Source organism: Manis javanica, chromosome 11, assembly GCF_040802235.1.
Source record: "Manis javanica isolate MJ-LG chromosome 11, MJ_LKY, whole genome shotgun sequence".
In the NCBI taxonomy this organism is placed as follows: domain Eukaryota; kingdom Metazoa; phylum Chordata; class Mammalia; order Pholidota; family Manidae; genus Manis; species Manis javanica.
The window spans coordinates 113,823,878-113,840,464 of record NC_133166.1 but is presented as its reverse complement, the minus strand read 5'-3'; the positions used below and the strand labels follow the sequence as shown (position 1 = coordinate 113,840,464).

At 44.4% G+C, this 16,587-nt stretch overlaps 1 protein-coding gene across 10 annotated transcripts in view; it reads left to right on the top strand.

The window, feature by feature from the left end:
* The window catches only part of CHKA (choline kinase alpha), a 52,470-nt gene that overhangs the window by 19,702 nt on the left and 16,181 nt on the right, over nucleotides 1-16,587 (top strand). For 5 of the 10 annotated variants that reach the window (XR_012123086.1, XR_005057014.2, XM_073217429.1 and 2 more), the window contains 2 exons: nucleotides 8,173-8,226; nucleotides 16,073-16,186. Coding sequence is in view for 8 of the 10 variants with exons in the window: in XM_073217429.1 (XP_073073530.1) it covers nucleotides 8,173-8,226; nucleotides 16,073-16,186 (168 nt within the window). In the remaining 2 variants the exon portion in view is untranslated. Of the gene's footprint in view, nucleotides 1-7,133; nucleotides 7,164-8,172; nucleotides 8,227-16,072; nucleotides 16,187-16,587 lie in introns of all 10 variants that reach the window. The other 5 variants (XM_073217431.1, XM_037002438.2, XM_073217430.1 and 2 more) reach the window with 3 other exon arrangements.

Sequence of the window (16,587 nt, the reverse complement as noted above, 5' to 3'; positions counted from 1 at the left end):
CACGTGTATGTGCATTTGTACGCATATAGCTGGTATGCCCTGAATCAGCTGTATTGATGCAGTTGTAGCCTTTTAGGGTGGGTTAGAATAAACTCCTCCTTTGAAAAATGTGAATTGAAGACTACTACACGGAATGATAGACCTGTGTATTTCCTCAGGTTATTTTGTTGTTTTGCTTAATTACATGATAGACTGGTTTAGTTAAGAATGTCCCTTCTTTCCCTTCCTCCTTATTTTAAGCTTAAAAAAATTTTTTAACCTCTGAGAATCAAATACCAAGTAGAAATATTGCTTTGATTTACATTTATAATGATTTGCAAGTGACATAGTTTAAAAATAATTAGACAGTTCTCAACATTCTTATTTTTCTTCATCTTGGTGTTGAGAGTCACTAACTTTATTTCCATAGTGGCAATGATACGACTGCTCTTTGGTACAGTTCACTAGGAGTTTAGTAGAAAGCCAAGGTACAAACCTCCTGGTTGGGTTTAAAGCCCACAGTTTCTGTCCCCCAGGCATCTGTCTCTTCCAGTCCCTCTATCTGTATACGATGAGACATAAGGATACTTCCTAACTGTATCCTAGGGGGTTTGTTTTGATTTGTGTTGATTTTAGGGGGCTTATGAACAGTGCAGTATTGGACAAGGGGAAAAGTGGGTCTTTTTGAGAATATGAACAAGATAAGACACAGCTTTGAAAAACTGCTATACAGTATTTTTTATAGGAAATTATTTAATAAAAATATGGGTCTGATCTTGAAACAGTACATGCCAATACAGTTTATCTATGTCACATAGACTGGCTTTAATTCTAATGAGAAGGAAGTTATTTTACTAGCTGTATAGATGATGAAAACCAAATTCAACTGTAAAATCATCCTTAACTAAAGTAGTTAAATAGAAGTTTTGAGGAGAAATGCGAGGTTAGCCTTTGCTGTTGTGGAAAGAGGTAATAATTGCTAGAAGAGAGCTTGAAATAAAATTAGCTATAAATGTAACTTGATTTTTTTCCTTTCTGATACTGGGAAGGAACATGAGCTCTGCAACGTCCGAAAAGTAGCAGCCTTTTCAAAGAAGCAAGTTTGGCTGATTACAAATAACCAGTTTGCTTATTTATCATGAATTGTGGAAGACACAAATGTCAGTACGTATTGTTCATTCAATGTAACCTGTGCCAGTTGGCGGAAGTCTCAGAGGACTGCTTTGTCCCTTCCTGTGTCAGAACAGTGACTCTGTGTTGAGCCAGTTCCTTCTGTGCATGAATGGAGAGATTTGGCCTCGCCGTTTTGAACGGTCTCACAGGCATGAATGTTTATAATATACCTCAAAGATCTCTCGAGTGTTGTCTGGGAAAATGTTTTTGTTTTGTTCTTTGAGTAATAGAAGGCTAATATTAGTGCTTGTTTCAGTACTAACCATAAAAAAAATTAAAGGCATCAAGGCACAACGCAGATATGTATAGTGATTCAAAAGAGTAAAATTTGGGACACAGTTATTTGTGAATCCAAAAAACAAAATGCCTTCCCTCTTTTCTCTTAACCGCAGTCTAATTAAAAATTTAACTACAGTAAAATATGGAACAGCCCATAGATAGTTAATATTAAATTATTGGCTACGGAGAAATTGACTGCTTACAAACATTTCTCTCTGGAACTAAGGTCACACTCACTGTCCAGAGACAGTATGACTCATGCTCCTTCATGACGAAGCCATGTTTTGTCCCAGGAGATTGTGAGAGCACATGTCTGTGGTGACTAAATACTGTGAATTCTGTATTTATTTTCCCATTGTATTAGGGTCATCATGAATTTAAATTGTTTTGTGTACTGTTTTAAGAAAAAAGTCCCCTTGTACTTTGAAGATGGTGTAATTATATCTGTTACTAGGGTAGTCAGAGCTTCCTTCTTGGAAGTAAAACATTTTTCTAGTATTGTGTGCTCCCATTTGGTCTCACCTAGTGTTTCTTCATTTAATACTCTCCAAAGATAGTTGCCAAATTCCTCTCTACCATCCTTCCATACCTGCTTTGGTGCCTTCTTTTGATAACTAAATTCACTACGGACCACTGTGTCTGATTTTGCATATGCCAAGTGTCTCCGTCCTGCTGGTCTTCCATGTTCGGGATTTATAGCATGAAGCAGTACAGACTCCTGGTCCCTGGCCCGACGGTGTGACCGCAGCCCGCCCCTCCTGGGAAGGAATGTCTGTGTGTGGGGGGGGCTGAAGGGCGCTGGGTAATGTACCACCTTAGCTGTATGTGCATGTGTTCTCTGCTGCAGGCTGCCCATGCGATCGTGCCTGGAGCACCCTGGTTTCCAGGTGACAGACACGATTCACGGTATAGTATGAGTCCTCTGAAGTTGGAGCATTCTCTACAGCTTTAATTTCTTTCTTTTAGTTTATGGTTTCAAGAAATGCATTTTAAAAAGAAAGTTGCAATGCTTTTGTTAAGTAGCACCAGCTACAGCTTGCGCTGTGCTTCAAGAGGCACAGTGATTAAGGTTTCAGAATGTTATGTATTGAATATATCACTTTTTTTTTTCCAGGGAATATCAGCTCTCTTTCTTCTGTTTCCTCAGTAGAAAATGACAAACATTTTGTAACTTTAGAAATTTGTGGGCTTGTATTTGAAAATGCATTTGAAGAATTTAGCTGCCGCTTATTTCTTACCACTTTGAACATTAAGGAAACACCATATACATACTGGTTTTTGGTCAGAGTTAGAAACACACTTTCTTTCTTGTCCTCATCAATTACTATCACCTCCCACCCTTGCCTGTGCCCCACCCATACCTCATGAAAGTCGGCGATGCCAATCTCCAAGCTGGAGAAGCAAGGGCATTCTTCCTGGAAACATGTTGCTTGCAGGCTAACCCTCAGGAGTCGTGGGGCAGCGGGTTACCCTGGATCAGACATAAATTTTGAGAAAGTCCTAAAAGGGTCCTTCTTACCTGGATTTCCACTTACTTGCCTTTCCGCTGGCTTGTGTCTGCCTAGAGCCTTTTAGAAGTTATAGTCTCCTGTTGATGTTAATCAAGTCATCTGATTTTACAATTTCAAAGGATCAGATTGTTCTAGAATGCTCTTGGAGTAATTGAAGATATTCTAGAGACTACTATAAAATGTTAGAAGTCATTTGTTTAAATTCTTGTAATTCCTATGTGCTCATTAGATAATCACATACGCTGTACTTTAAATCTTTGCTTTGCCTTATGATTTCACATTTTAATGTGTTCTGTAAAATATTTTCAGAAGATGCAGTGAGAAACCATAAAAGCAATAACTACAGAATTTTTTCATAGGAATCAGGGAGCAGAAGGTTAGGATCCATGATAACATTGAAAACATACTGCAAAATGTTACTTTAAGAGCCACATGACTACTGTGCATTCCACAGAGTTGGGACCTGCACGCTTTCCCTGCCCCATCCTTAACAGGGGTGCGCCAGGGGCCAGCACAGTGAGTCTTCTCTCTCCTAGGGAGTTGAGGATGGTCAAAGAACCAGGGTGGATCTCAGGGATCTTCAAAGCCACATACTTCCGAGTGTAGAAGCCCCTGGCACCCCAGGACCAAAGGAATGTCACAGTTACTGAGCACTCAGAGTAGTACAGCTATCCTGTCAGGATGAGCCCAGGTAAGACCTGAGGATGATCTCAGGTTAGCAGAGAGTTGGATGAGTCTTCCTAGACCAAATCTTAGGTGCCCTAGAAATTGAATCTAGATAATATTTGGATAATTCTTTCTTACTCACTCATTTATGGATCCAAAGCATTTTTAAAATGCTGCCACTTGCTTACTCTTCTATACACGGAAGGATAGCTGAGTGATCCATGTATTTGATCTTTGGTAGGGAAAGGTTGGTGAGAAGAAGAGGACGCCCTCCACTTTTCTATAAAACACTGTTACTTTCATCTTTTCATTTCTGTAGCCACCATTATATTTGACATAGTGGCTACTTCCTCCTCATTATAACAGTGTCTGTAATTGACCATAATTGATTCTTAAATAGCATTTCCTATTTATTTTACTGTTGATGACATGTCATTCTTTGTAGCTGATTTCATCACTTCCCAGCCTGTCTGTAAGCCACTCTTGCAGTAGGGAGGCTTTAAAGGTACTTTGAAAATAAATGTTTCAGGTATTAGAAGTGACCTTTAACTAGCTGCATGCATCTTCATGCCACTTTGACTAGTTTATTTACATAGCCACAGGCACCCCTACAGACTCTGGGGAAAGCCAAAGGGTGGCTTGGTTTCATCTCAGTGTGGCTTTATTAAAGTAGTTTAGTCATAAAACTAGGCCCTCATCCTTAGAAGAACCCTTTATTAAGAACTGGCCAAATGGTAAGAGTTTATTATTCTGCTCAATGGCTTAAACAAATTAAAGGATAAATATGTTATATTGTGGAATATCAGGTAACTTAAAATAGAGCGTTTTTGAATCCTAAAATTTTGTAAGACAAAATGAAATCAAGTGGTATTTCCCCAACCCCTAAAGTTATCTTACTACATAATAATTTTTTTCTTTTCAAAGCCTAAAATAAACATTTTAAAAACTAATAATCTGTAATATGAACATTTACTTTCTTCATAGTCATCTTTAAAGTACAAAAGCTTTAAATGTGATTTTGTCAGAAAAGTAACATTTGAAACCTCATACCAGATACATTATAAAAATAACATATACTTTTAAACACTTTCTAAAGCACAGAAGTACATAAAGTAAAAAGTGAAATTCCTTTATTCTCTCCTATTACTGCTTAGCTAATATTAGACTATGAGGAATTTGGGTTTAAAACTGGCTAAAAATGTTTCAGGTTATAAAGTTTGTAATTTTAAAACATAAACTGTATTCCCTTTATTATTGCTACCATCTAGACTATTTTATTTCCTACATCACGGTCTGGTCAGTACATGGATTATAATGAATACTTACAGATTCTCTTGAATACCAAGCCCAAAATAGGAAGAAAAGAGTGAGGCAGAGGGAAGGAAGCCAGTGGCAGCTTAATTTTAATTATTGTTGGATGTCTTTGTGTGTGTGTTCTTTATTTTTGTAACATCTTTACACCATACAGTTCACCCATTAAAAGTATATAATTCAGTGGCTTTTAGAGTTGGGTGTCTTCTTAAGCATATTTGATGCATTCTGACCTTAGATCTTGAAATTTCAGTGTTTATTTTTAAAAACTTCTCATAAGCATTTCAGATAATAGTAGACCAGAAAATATAGTGAACCCCAGATGCCCAATGTCCATCTTCCCTACTGACCATCTTTCACATTTGCCCTCGTTTGTTCTGCAGGTTATTCTGAAGCATTTTCCAAACATCATATTTTCTTCCATGAATGCTTCAGTCTGTATCTGTAAAAATGATTTTAAAAAACCACACCACAATAATGTTTAAATGAAAAAATTTTAATATTAATCAGTGTTCAAATTTCTAATAAATGTAACTTCTAGCTTTATTTTATAACTTACAAAAACTAATTTTAACCTGAAAGTTAGTTGACAAAAGATTTGGAATTTTAAATACTTGTATACTATATCTTAATATCTGCTTCAAATGAATTTTTGCCTCTCAAGTAAAACCCCACAGATTCCAAGGCGTGTTTCATTCCCAATCTTCCTGGGCCAACTCGCTCTCTGGCCTCTTTTTTGGCATCTGACTCACCGCTGGAGGAGGCCTCCTCTCACCTTTTCATAAATGTCTGTCTGGTTTGAGATTTCCTGGTCACACTGTTTACAGGATTGAGGGACTCTGAACATTCTGTACTGAGGAAACAGAACAGAGGGTTGGGTATAGCAGAAGTCTGTCTTGCCTTTGTAATGGTGCTCTCATGGTGTAACTAATGCATTCATTTGGGATGAAATGGAGTGGACTGGGGTGGGAGGAATTATTAATGGAATTTATTTCCACTCAGTGGTGCTAATATGTTAAAAAAGAATGGCCTTGGGAGCTAAGCCAATTTGTAACTTTGGAAAAAGTGACTTGCTTTTGAGAGCACCATTAGACCAGGGAAAGGGACTTCTGTTGACTAAATAACCCATTAACTGTATCTCTCTAAGAAGATACAGTTGGAATAATAACAGCGTAGGCATAACCACAGGCATTTAGGATTTTGGACAGGTCAAATCCCGTTACAGCAACTTGGATTCAGTAAGATACCCAAATTCCTCTTTTGTCTTAAAGCTTTTCCTGCAACACTATCAATATGCAATACACTCAGAATTGTAGAACTTTTTTTGTTCTCAATTTTCCTTGGGGAGAAAAAAAAGGATTTAATGTTTTGGGGGCATTTCAGGCCCCCTGCAGCATTCTAATTAGTGGTGTGGCCACACTTACCAGTGCTTGGACCATGGGTGTACCTTGCCCACAGCCGGTTGGCTGCATGACCCAGCACTGGCCTACCACGAGTTTCCCAGCGCGGGACAGTTCATTTCCTCAGGCTGTCCCTAAAGTGTAGTAAGCACCAGGATTTGCTTGGTCCTTCGGGGAAGACTACCCATAAACAGCAGATGGAGTTCCTGGGTGTTAGGAGCTTGTGGTCCGCTGGCAGAGGAAACAGTGGAAGTGCAAGTCTAAGGAACACTGCAGCCAGGGGAGTATTTTGGAGCTAAGGGAGGAGGAAGTTCTTATGGTGCCCAGTCACCCCTCCTTGAGGTTTATCACATCATACGTGAAGCCACACCAAAGGTCTAAAAGTATATCGGTAGTATTTTCATTTTTGTAGCTTTCGTAACGGGATTTAACCTGGAACACCGTTTCACCAGAGAAACGAAGATTACATGATATATCCCCCTGTACTTTGTATAAAATGTACTTAACTGTGTTTATAGAGATAGTATTGAGTATGTGTAAATGCAAGTCTTATGCAGATAGCTTTATGAACGTGGATGTTTATTTTGTTTACTTTTATATTGAGTATAAACGTACTGTTTATACAAAACATACATTAAACAAAACGTACTGTTTGTACAAAACACACTAAAATATCTGTGAAATGTTATTTCTCTGTATGATGGAAGAGAGTGGTTGCTTTAAGTCCCTAGGTTTTTTAAATGGTACTAGAGTAGCTGGTGTTGCTTAACGTGGCATTTTTTTTCCCTGTCCACCATTTCCACCCTTGGTACAGGTATTTTTGATAAAGCTGTGGAATGGAAAGGTATGTTTTTCATGGGATGTTCAAGAATCTTTCACTTTAAATTTTTTAAAGAGCTTCCTTTATGGGATTACTTCTGTGTCTGGCTTAAGTAGACTTACTTTAACTGTAACAAATAACATTTCTAGAGAATATATTGAGTATGAAATTTTGACATGACATTTTAGTTTCTGACTTGCTTTTCCCTATCCCCTTATTAAATAAAGAATATGCAGGTTTTTAAAGCACTTGGGGTGGGAGTTGCTTTTAAGATAATGGTCCATGCCATGAAGAGAGAAAAGAGTCAGGAAGTTGCTTATGGTAGTTAATGAATGACCTAGTTGTTACTGCTAGACTCCTGGTTACCAGTAATTGGCAATTTCATTGAGGAAAGAGATGTAAAAGTGTCCTTTCATCTATTAATATGTGAGGTAAGCTTAGGGGCTTTATTGAATTCACGCAGTCCTCTTTTTGGTGGAGGAAGAATTCAGACTGAGTTAGTGACAAGCTGAAAGAGGAGGGTGAATGTGAAAGTGGCAAGTGGGCAGGCTTGTCTGCGCAGGTTCTGTGCCAAGTTTCCTGCCTGCACAGGGCTTTCTTCTCTGTCTGAGCTCTGTGCTGACCACGTGACACGGGTATACTCCCTGTTTTTGCTACCACCTAGCTAAATTGGTGGGAGACTTGACCCACCATTTGTGGTTGGAAGGCCTGGTGGAAGAGCGCCCTCTATTGACTGTCCTTGAACAATGAAATCGTGAAAAGCTGTCTGGGGCTGCTTGTGAGACTCACAGCTTTTTTGTCTCAACACTACATCCCTTTCCTTGTAAAGATGTGAAGCGATTCCTTGGGTGTTGATACTAGTGCTGGGCACCGCTGGTGTGTTTTAGACTGCTACTGATGACGTCAGTAGGCTGAGAGACTCATTAAGGATCTGTGATGTTTTGTAAACCCTGACTGTTCTGGTGGTTGCAAAGTTAGTGTCTGCTTAGTATTCCCCACCTTACTGGAAGTGTTTGCTTTTTCTCATTCATAGAGGTCCTGTAATAAAGAGGAATCCGAACAAGCTCAGAAAGAAAATGAATTCCAAGTAAGTAATTAAGTCCATTCTGCATCTATAACCTGGCATTAGCCACCCATGGGTGCTCTGGTTTGGCGGTGCCTCTTACCTGCCCCTGGAGAATCCTGGTCTGTCTATCTCAGAGGACAAGCCCCGAGTGTATCCGGAACCACTGTGGGAAGACTGAGTGTGCAGCAAGCATCTTCCCACTTCCCACTGGGTGCATAGTAGTGGGCGTGTGCTGTCCTTACAGCCACCTAAACAGCAGTTTGGGGGCTAAGAGTTGGCAGTTGGGGGTGATGTTTGTGCGTGACGTTCTGATGTGGAGGCGCCCTGGCTTCCACTGCTGCACTGTGTCTCTCCACCCCCCTCCCCCGAGCTGTTCACACTTGCCATCACAAACAGGTCACTGGCTATGGCCGTGGCCACCCCTTGGGGGCCAGTAGGAATGTTCTTGCTTTGTATGGTGCCCAGGTCAGAAAGGCTTCCTCCTAGACTCCGAGATTTGAGTCAAAACCACCCCACTCCTTGAAATGCACATGTTCAGAAGAGCGTGAGGTTGCGGGCACTGATGTGTTGCCCGGCCCCTCTGAGGCTCAGCAGTGGGGAGTCTGGAGCAGTGATCTCCGTCCACACTCAGGGAATGAACAACTTTTGAGCACCCCTTCCCAGTATATGCAGGTGTGTGTGCACACACATGCACACACCAATATATAAAACACCTACACACACATAGAGTGGTTTTACTGCTTGTGTACAAATTATTAAAATAATCAAGAAATAGAAATTAAAAAGAGGTGAGATTACAAAGGAATAAAACTACTGATTTTCTTTCCTCATGTTTTGGTGGGTTGTTCTGCATGTGCCCTGCTCTGGAGTCCCTGGTCTAGAGGATCTAGACCTTGTGCTCCAGGGTGATGGGGACAGAGAAGTCATCGGGTGGGAAGTGGTTGGCATTCTGTTTTCAAACATCCTGAGCTTTTGTGTATAGACCTTTGTAAGGCCTGAAAGCTGAAATGTTGGAACACCCTGTGATGCTAAATCCAAAGTATATTCTCAGTTCTCATTTTATCTTGACATTGCAACAGCATTTGACATGATTTCCACCCTTTTTGAACTCGTTCTTCCCTAAGGCAGCCAGGGCCCAGAGGCACAGGGGAAGAACCCTACTTCCTGCCAGTCTTCCTGGCCTCCTTTCTGGGTTCACCCTCCCATTGTCCTACCCTCCCCAGGCTGCCCTCTCTCCCTGGGCTACCTGACCCAAACCTTATCCTTGCCACTCTCCTGGAGGCCAAAGAGGGTTCCTCGCTTCTCTCCTCCATCTTCAACCCCTGCTTGGAAACAACCCATCTGCTACCCGTCTGACCTTTGGGGGGTCTCAAACCAGGCCTCCACAGCAAAGTCTGCATCCCTCCTTTCTTCTGTGTGAGCTGGAGAGTGGGTGTTCTCTCTGATGCCCTTTTCCCCTCAGCCCCGTATCCAAACCAGCAACCAGTCTGCCAGCCCTCATCTGAACTGCACCTTGGATCTGCCTACTCACCTCCGTCTCACCACTCACCTCGCTAGTCCAAGCTACCCTGTCTCCTCCCTAGGCTCCCACTTCCATTCCCATTTCCCACAAACCGTTCTCCATCACTAGAGCCACCTTTTTGAATTGCTCATCCGGTCCTGTCAGCCTCTTGCTTAGCCCCCCTTGAGTGCTGCGTCGGCCCTGGGCTGTGTTAGGTGGGCTTCATCCAAGCAGGCCCCTGTGGTCTGACGCTTCCGAGTTGCCCCGTCTCGTCTCACAGTGTGCTCTCAGTCATGTTGTCCCCAACTGGTTCTCTTCCTGCCACAGAGCCTTTGCAGATCTTCTGGCTGGAATGCGCCATCACCCATTTCCCACCTCCCACTACTACTCAGCTCAGTGGTTACTCCCTGCTCTCTGGACCAGGTGTTCTCCCCCTTGTCATGCCCTCCTGGCACCGTGTACTTCTCCTTTGCACTTCCTATTGCTAGAGATTTTCAGTATTAGGTGATTAATGTCCGTCTGTCGGTTTCTGAATTCAGTGCAGCATCTAGCTGCCTCTTTTGCTGGCTCGCGGCAGCTATAATGCCTGCTGTGTACTTGGGTATAATATATAATTGTTGAGACTGCTGGCTACAGCTGGCACCAGTGGACAGTTCTGGAACATTCTGCCCCTTGCCTGTTGGTACGCACACTTCCTGTCCCTGTCATCCCCTCCTCTCAGGTTACCCATCTGTCACCGCCAACGTCTTCCTCCTTTGCCTGCTAGATTTCCATTCAGGGCCCACGAGAAAGCAGTAGATGCTCTGATCATACACATTATGATCCTTTTGAGTCAAAAGGTAGGCAGTTGGCTGTCAGAACAAGGAAGGTGGTTTGTCTTCCTTGAGCCCCTTTGAATGGCGCCTTTGTCTTCAGTCTTTGTCCCTTCTCTTCTGAACGTCTCTCTTCTGGCCCTCCGTCTTGCCAGTGGGTTTCAGCTCCGGGCAAGTTCTCTATATATTCCGTGAAACCAAGGAATGGCAGTGGAACATTCTTGGGGTAAAGGGGTTCATACCCAGCTTCATGCTCTTGGCAGTAGGTCGAGCACTAGAATCACACCTGCATCCAGCACGCTGCAGGCCTGTCACCCTCCTCCCTCTCTGCCCCCGCCCAGAGCACCGGGCAGAGCTCTTCATACAATGACTCAGTCCGTGATAGCTTATTGCCTACAGGCGCGGAAGCAGTGGCCTTGCGGCAGGCCAGTTCACACCGCCAAGTAGTTCTGGGTCGGGTAAGGATCCTGGCCATAGGCGCTTCCATTTTCCCCACGCCCTGTCTGGAGATTGCTGTCCCAGGGGAGCCCTTCCCTGCAGCCCTCTCGAGATATTTTCCCATCACCTCTCAGGTACCTTGGAGCTACTGGTGGTGTTGGTGTCCCCTTGTCCCTCCCTCCTCTTTTGCTCCTGCTTCCAGGCCGTTTCTCCTCTGTTGAAACCGCAGTTCCTCTGAGCCTCACACCTCGGCAAACACCCCCACCCCAACCCTGCAGCTGCCCTCATGTTGGTGAAGATGGTTGCATCTGGCCCTGTCTTTTTGACCCAGCCGCCTACTTGCCTTTCTGTGCTTGCACCTCTGAACCCGATTAGAGGGAGATGGTGCGATCAGGAGGCGGCGGAGGCTCATCTCCTGCCCTGAGCAGTGCAGGAGAAGCCGCTCGTCTCCTCCGCACCTGAAGGAGGCCAGTAAACCTGTTCTTTGATGGCTGCTGTTTTCTTATCCCGCCTCTTTCTTATCCCTCTTTGCACTTCCAGACCTGTGACCCTCTGCGTTGTACCCATTCCTTCCTCTGGCTCGTCCCCATGCTCCGACCCCGCTCTTCTCCTTCCCTGTCCGTGGCTGCTCCCTACCCAGAGGAGGTGCTTTCCTTTTGTACGGTGACCCTGCTTGCTGGACCCAGCCATCCTGGGCCTCACCCTGTGTCTGCTCCCTTGAGTAGCAAGGTTTTTTCAGAGAGAATTTACATACACTATCTGCTTTCTCACTTCCCAGTCTCTTCTCTTTTTTTTTTGGAAAAAAGACTTTGCAAGTATAGGGCAGTAAAAGAATAACATAATAAACACCTTTATTCCCAGCGTGCAAAATTAGTACTTTATTCTGTCATGTTGTGATTTCAGGCTTTTTTATATGCAGTTATTTTTAACTTTTTGTAATTTCAAACTAAGTGTAGACTTACAGAAAGATTGCAAAATAGTGCCAAGAGTCCCAGACACCCCTTATCCAGCTTCCCAATGTTAACATCTTACACAAACAAAGACTGTGATCAAAACCAGGAAGCCGACAGTGGTGCAGTGATAACGAGAGACATGATGTGGATTCCTCAGGTTTTTCCACTAATGTGTTCTTTTGTTCTGTCCCAGGATTTAGCCGGGGTCCCGACGGTCGGATTCGGCGGCGGCCTCTCCTCTGCCTTTTTCAGTCTGTATAGCTCTGCTCTCTCATTACTCGTGCTCTTGATACTCATGACGGGCACTGATTATTTTATAGACTCTCCTCCCAGTTTAGGTTTGTGTCATCTTTTCTCATGACTGGAATGAGATTGTGCATTTTTGACAATGCCACAGAAATGTTATGTCTTCTCAAGAGGTTCATATCCTTGGAATTACTGAATTTTAATTGTTATAAAAGAAACTACAGGTCAAGTGGAAAGTCTGTCTATACACCCTCTCCCATTCACACCCTACCAGCTGGGCGGACACCTCTCTGGTGGCTCCTTTGCAGTCGTTCTTGTTTTTGTCACTAAGTCCTTTGCTCCTGTTGAAGCCAGTGGCTCAGGCAGCAGCTGATGGAGCACCAGCCTCTCTCCAGCAGGACGCCAGATGTCCTGCTACTGCCCCATCCCAGTCAGGTTCCACATGGTGAGTTGTGAACCTCTAATGGGCCGTGAGATGTCAGCATTTCTGTTGATTTAGTTTTTAATCAAGTGGAGTAGAAAATGCAAAAAGCCTTGCTGCCTGGTGGTGAGTTTGTAAGGTTGGTTTTAGGGGCAGGTGGGTGTTCATGGTAGGTATCTTACCGTGGGGACAGTCAGTGACACCATTACTGTAAATTCTGGGAGTTTTCAGCCTCTGTACCAGTTCCTCCTCGTCATCCGGAGCACTAGCTGTGACCACTGGTTACACTGAGGTCTTTATGTCTGGCCCAGACCTTTCAGCAGACCCGCCAGCTTCTCCAGGCTGCTGTTGCTCTCTTCTTCCTTGACTTCCTCCCCCTCCCCAGTTCCTTGAGTGAGCCAGATTTATTCCCACCTGAGGGCCTTTGTGTCCCTCCTCACCGCTCGGGTGTCAGTGTTCTGTCCTTGGACATAGCTGCCCTGCCCTGCGTTCAGTCATTTTTACCCCTGCCTCTTCGTGGCATTATCCTGGTCTGTGTGGGACTGGCTCAGTATGCCCTGTTTCTCTCTCTCTAGAATGCAGGCTCATGTGGGCAGGGACCATATGGTCTTGTTCTGGTGGTTTCCCTGGGCCTTAGCACAGTGCCTGTACCTAGTAGACATCCAGTTAGTACCTTTGGGATGAATATATGAACAAGTATTTCTGAAACCAGAGTAAAGAGTTTCAAGTTGAGGGACTGATCTTCTCTGCTAAGCATGGCTGGCCAGTCCAGGCATGGTGGGTGTAGATGGGGTGTGTCCGTTAGCCCCCTCTTCTTCCCCTCACTTCCCGAAGTAGCAGCCGGAAGGTGTTTGAGACCTGGTGGCTACAGAAACACCATCCATAGTTGATGCACTTATCCTGAGATTCCTGCTGTCTTTTTAACCTGTCCATTTTTCTTGCTTGTGACATAGTGTTTCTCTCCAAATTCTTTCCTCCACACGCCACCCCCTATGAATAAATACTGAACTGCAGTATTACGTAAGAACAAGATATTTCTCGTTTACAGTGTTCAGCACAGTGCTAAAGAGAATCGGGAAGTGCTTAAGTTCCTCTCTGTCCTCTCTGCACTGTCCTGGTGACAGGCTGACTTGTCTCTGCAGGGTTCTGGACAGAGTGTACAGCCTAAGGACCATGACAGCGCTGTGTGTGGAGTGAGCTCCTGTAGCCTTTGTGCTGGCTGGACACAATGTGCCCATGCAGCGCTTCCTGAAATAACGAAGTGGGGCTTGAATCTTCCCTATGAAATTTGAAACTTCAGACTCTAGGGGATATTTGGGCTCAGATACATGTGTATTTTATGTAGTGCCATCTGCAGTACACTTCAGCTTAGTCACTCTACGGAGGAAAGTTGAAACTTATTTCTTACAACATTTTGGAGATGTAGACCAAAGAAATCCTGGTCATAGCCTTTGGAAGCATTTAGGGACTGGCTGGGACTCTGCAGTGGGAGACTGTGCAAATGACAGGGCTGCGATGCAGACTGCTGGGGCTGGGTGTCTGACATAGCACCTTGGCCTGCCATGCCTGGCCTGCCTGGTTTCAGCATGTCCCTGGGTGCGGCGGCCTGCGGCTTCTGGAGTGCCTGCATGTGCTGCCTCAGGTAGCAGGACGTGTGTCCACTCGCGGAGAGCTGCTTTGCAGACCTTTGGGTATCCTTTTCTGTGGGGTGTTTGTGGTGTACTGGAGGTAAAATGGGGCCAGCAGTGACCAGCTCCCACACAGGTTTGCTGTAAGGCCAGATGAGTTGAGTGAAAGCATTTTGCCAGCTAAGTAGAGATGTTAGGGTTTGTTGTCATTCTTTAAGGCAATGAGAAATAAAGCCTGTCTGATAGCAAATCCTGCTCTCAAATCCTTCACTTGATAGGTCAGTGCTGTGTCTGTGTGGTCCTTGTCTTTGCTCAGGCTACCCAGGGGCACAAACAGCAGACATTTATTTCTCACAGTTCTGGAGGTCCAAGATCCGGTGCCAGCATGGTCGGGCTCTGGGGAGAGCCCTCTGTCCCTCCTGAGTCCTCACATGACAAAGGGAGAGAGTGTGCAAGCCCTCTGGTGTCCCTTCTTGTAAGGACTCTGAGCCCAGGAGGGCTCAGCCCTCATGAGCTCACCTAAACCCAAGTCTCCTCCCAAAGGCCCATCTCCAAGTACCATGGCACTGGGGGGGTAGGGCTTCAACATAGGAATGTGGGGCGGACACAAGTTTGATTCATGGATGTCCTATGTACAAAACTAAAAATTAGATAATGGGCCTCACGAGGTGATGGATGGATAGACCATAATTGTGTGGGTTACATTCGATTATAATTATGGGGGATTACCAACAAGTCTATTTCCCCCACAAAGTGTAAAAGTAACTGAATTACTCTTCCCTTGAATGTGGTCCCATATCCTTTGGAAGTAGCTTTTCTTTTTTCGTTTGTTTTCTTCTCACTAACTTTAGTCTGTCACTGCCTAATGAGTTGGGCCTGTTCCATCTCTCAGTTCATTTTGTAGCATGTGTCTGCTTTAAAGAGCTCTGTTTCATTCTGAACAATGTTCCTCCAGGATCACATTCCCCCAAAGCACATTTCTTAACACAGGGTGAGTTAGCATCACCTGAAAGCACTTTCAGACCATGCCTGAAACATGGCCTCCCAGACACATGGGCCCAGAAGCTCCTTTGGAAAAGCGCTGTAAGAGAGCTGGATGCACGTCTGGTCAGGAAGGGCTCCTTCCACCTCACCCTTACAGACGGAAATGCTTAACCTTCAATTTGCTGTTAGGGAAAAGGACTGAGGAATGAATTTTAATTGAGACTGAAAGATAGATGTTGAAGGGAAAATGATGATAGAGCCTGCATTAGTTACCAGGATCGAAGACAAAAGATACGAGTATCCTAGAGATTTGGACGAGAAGACAAACATTAAAGGACAGGGGCAGAGTGGGGAGACGAGCAGAAGTGCTCTGCTCCGTGCTAGGGTGCCCTGTGGACAGGAAGAACCCAGACCCCCAGTTGAAATCAGTAATAGGCAAACATCTGGACACACAGACCAGGTGAGCAGGCAGGTGGCCCCGGCCATGCTCACACCATCGGCGCCCTCACCCGGCAGGCACACCAGCCCTCACCAGCATGTTGATATTGTGGCCTCTCACGGGATGCCCAGGGAGAGACTCTGATAAGTTGTAAAATAAACAGAAGCAGTAAAATGCTGATAGATTAATTGTTCTGCTTTTGAAATCAGTGACCTCAGACTTGAAATTTAAATCCTATCAATATAGTATGCTTGCAAGCGTGGATCCTGCAGATTACAAGATCTGCTGACCTCTTTGTTCATATTAAAATGGGGACGGTAGGAACAGTAATAATAAAGCCCAGTCACGGAGTTGCCATGGGTTGGATGGCCGTGCTCGTGTGGAGGCACGCACACCCGGCCCGTGTCAGCACTCAATGCACCTCTGTTGTGCTGCTGTGTTTCAGGGTGCCGAGGCCATGGTTCTGGAGAGCGTTATGTTTGCCATTCTTGCAGAGAGGTCACTTGGACCAAAGCTCTACGGCATCTTTCCCCAAGGCCGCCTGGAGCAGTTTATCCCGGTAAGATGTGTTCTCACCTGTCAGTGATGAGGGCCACAGACATCACAGGATTCTTTGTCTTGGCACTACAAGCGCCTGAGATGCTGTGGTCCGAAATAGTAAATGTGACCTATTTTATTAAGCGTTACTGGAAATGAAGAAGAACCAAATTTCTGTTGAATTTACGTCAGAACCTCTGTCTTTCCTGCAAAGGTATATTCATCCAAATCAAAAACACTCAGGAAACTTAGCGTCCATTGTTCCCTTAAGCTGCTTGCCCTGGAACCTTCCCCTTTAACCTGTTTCTCTCTACTTCTGAGCCTTCTTTAGAACTTGCCACAGAACAGCTTGGCTCAGGTCTCTGCCCTGTGGGGGCCACCACTGTTCATTGTCTCCCACTGTCCTCTTCCTGTGTAGAGTCT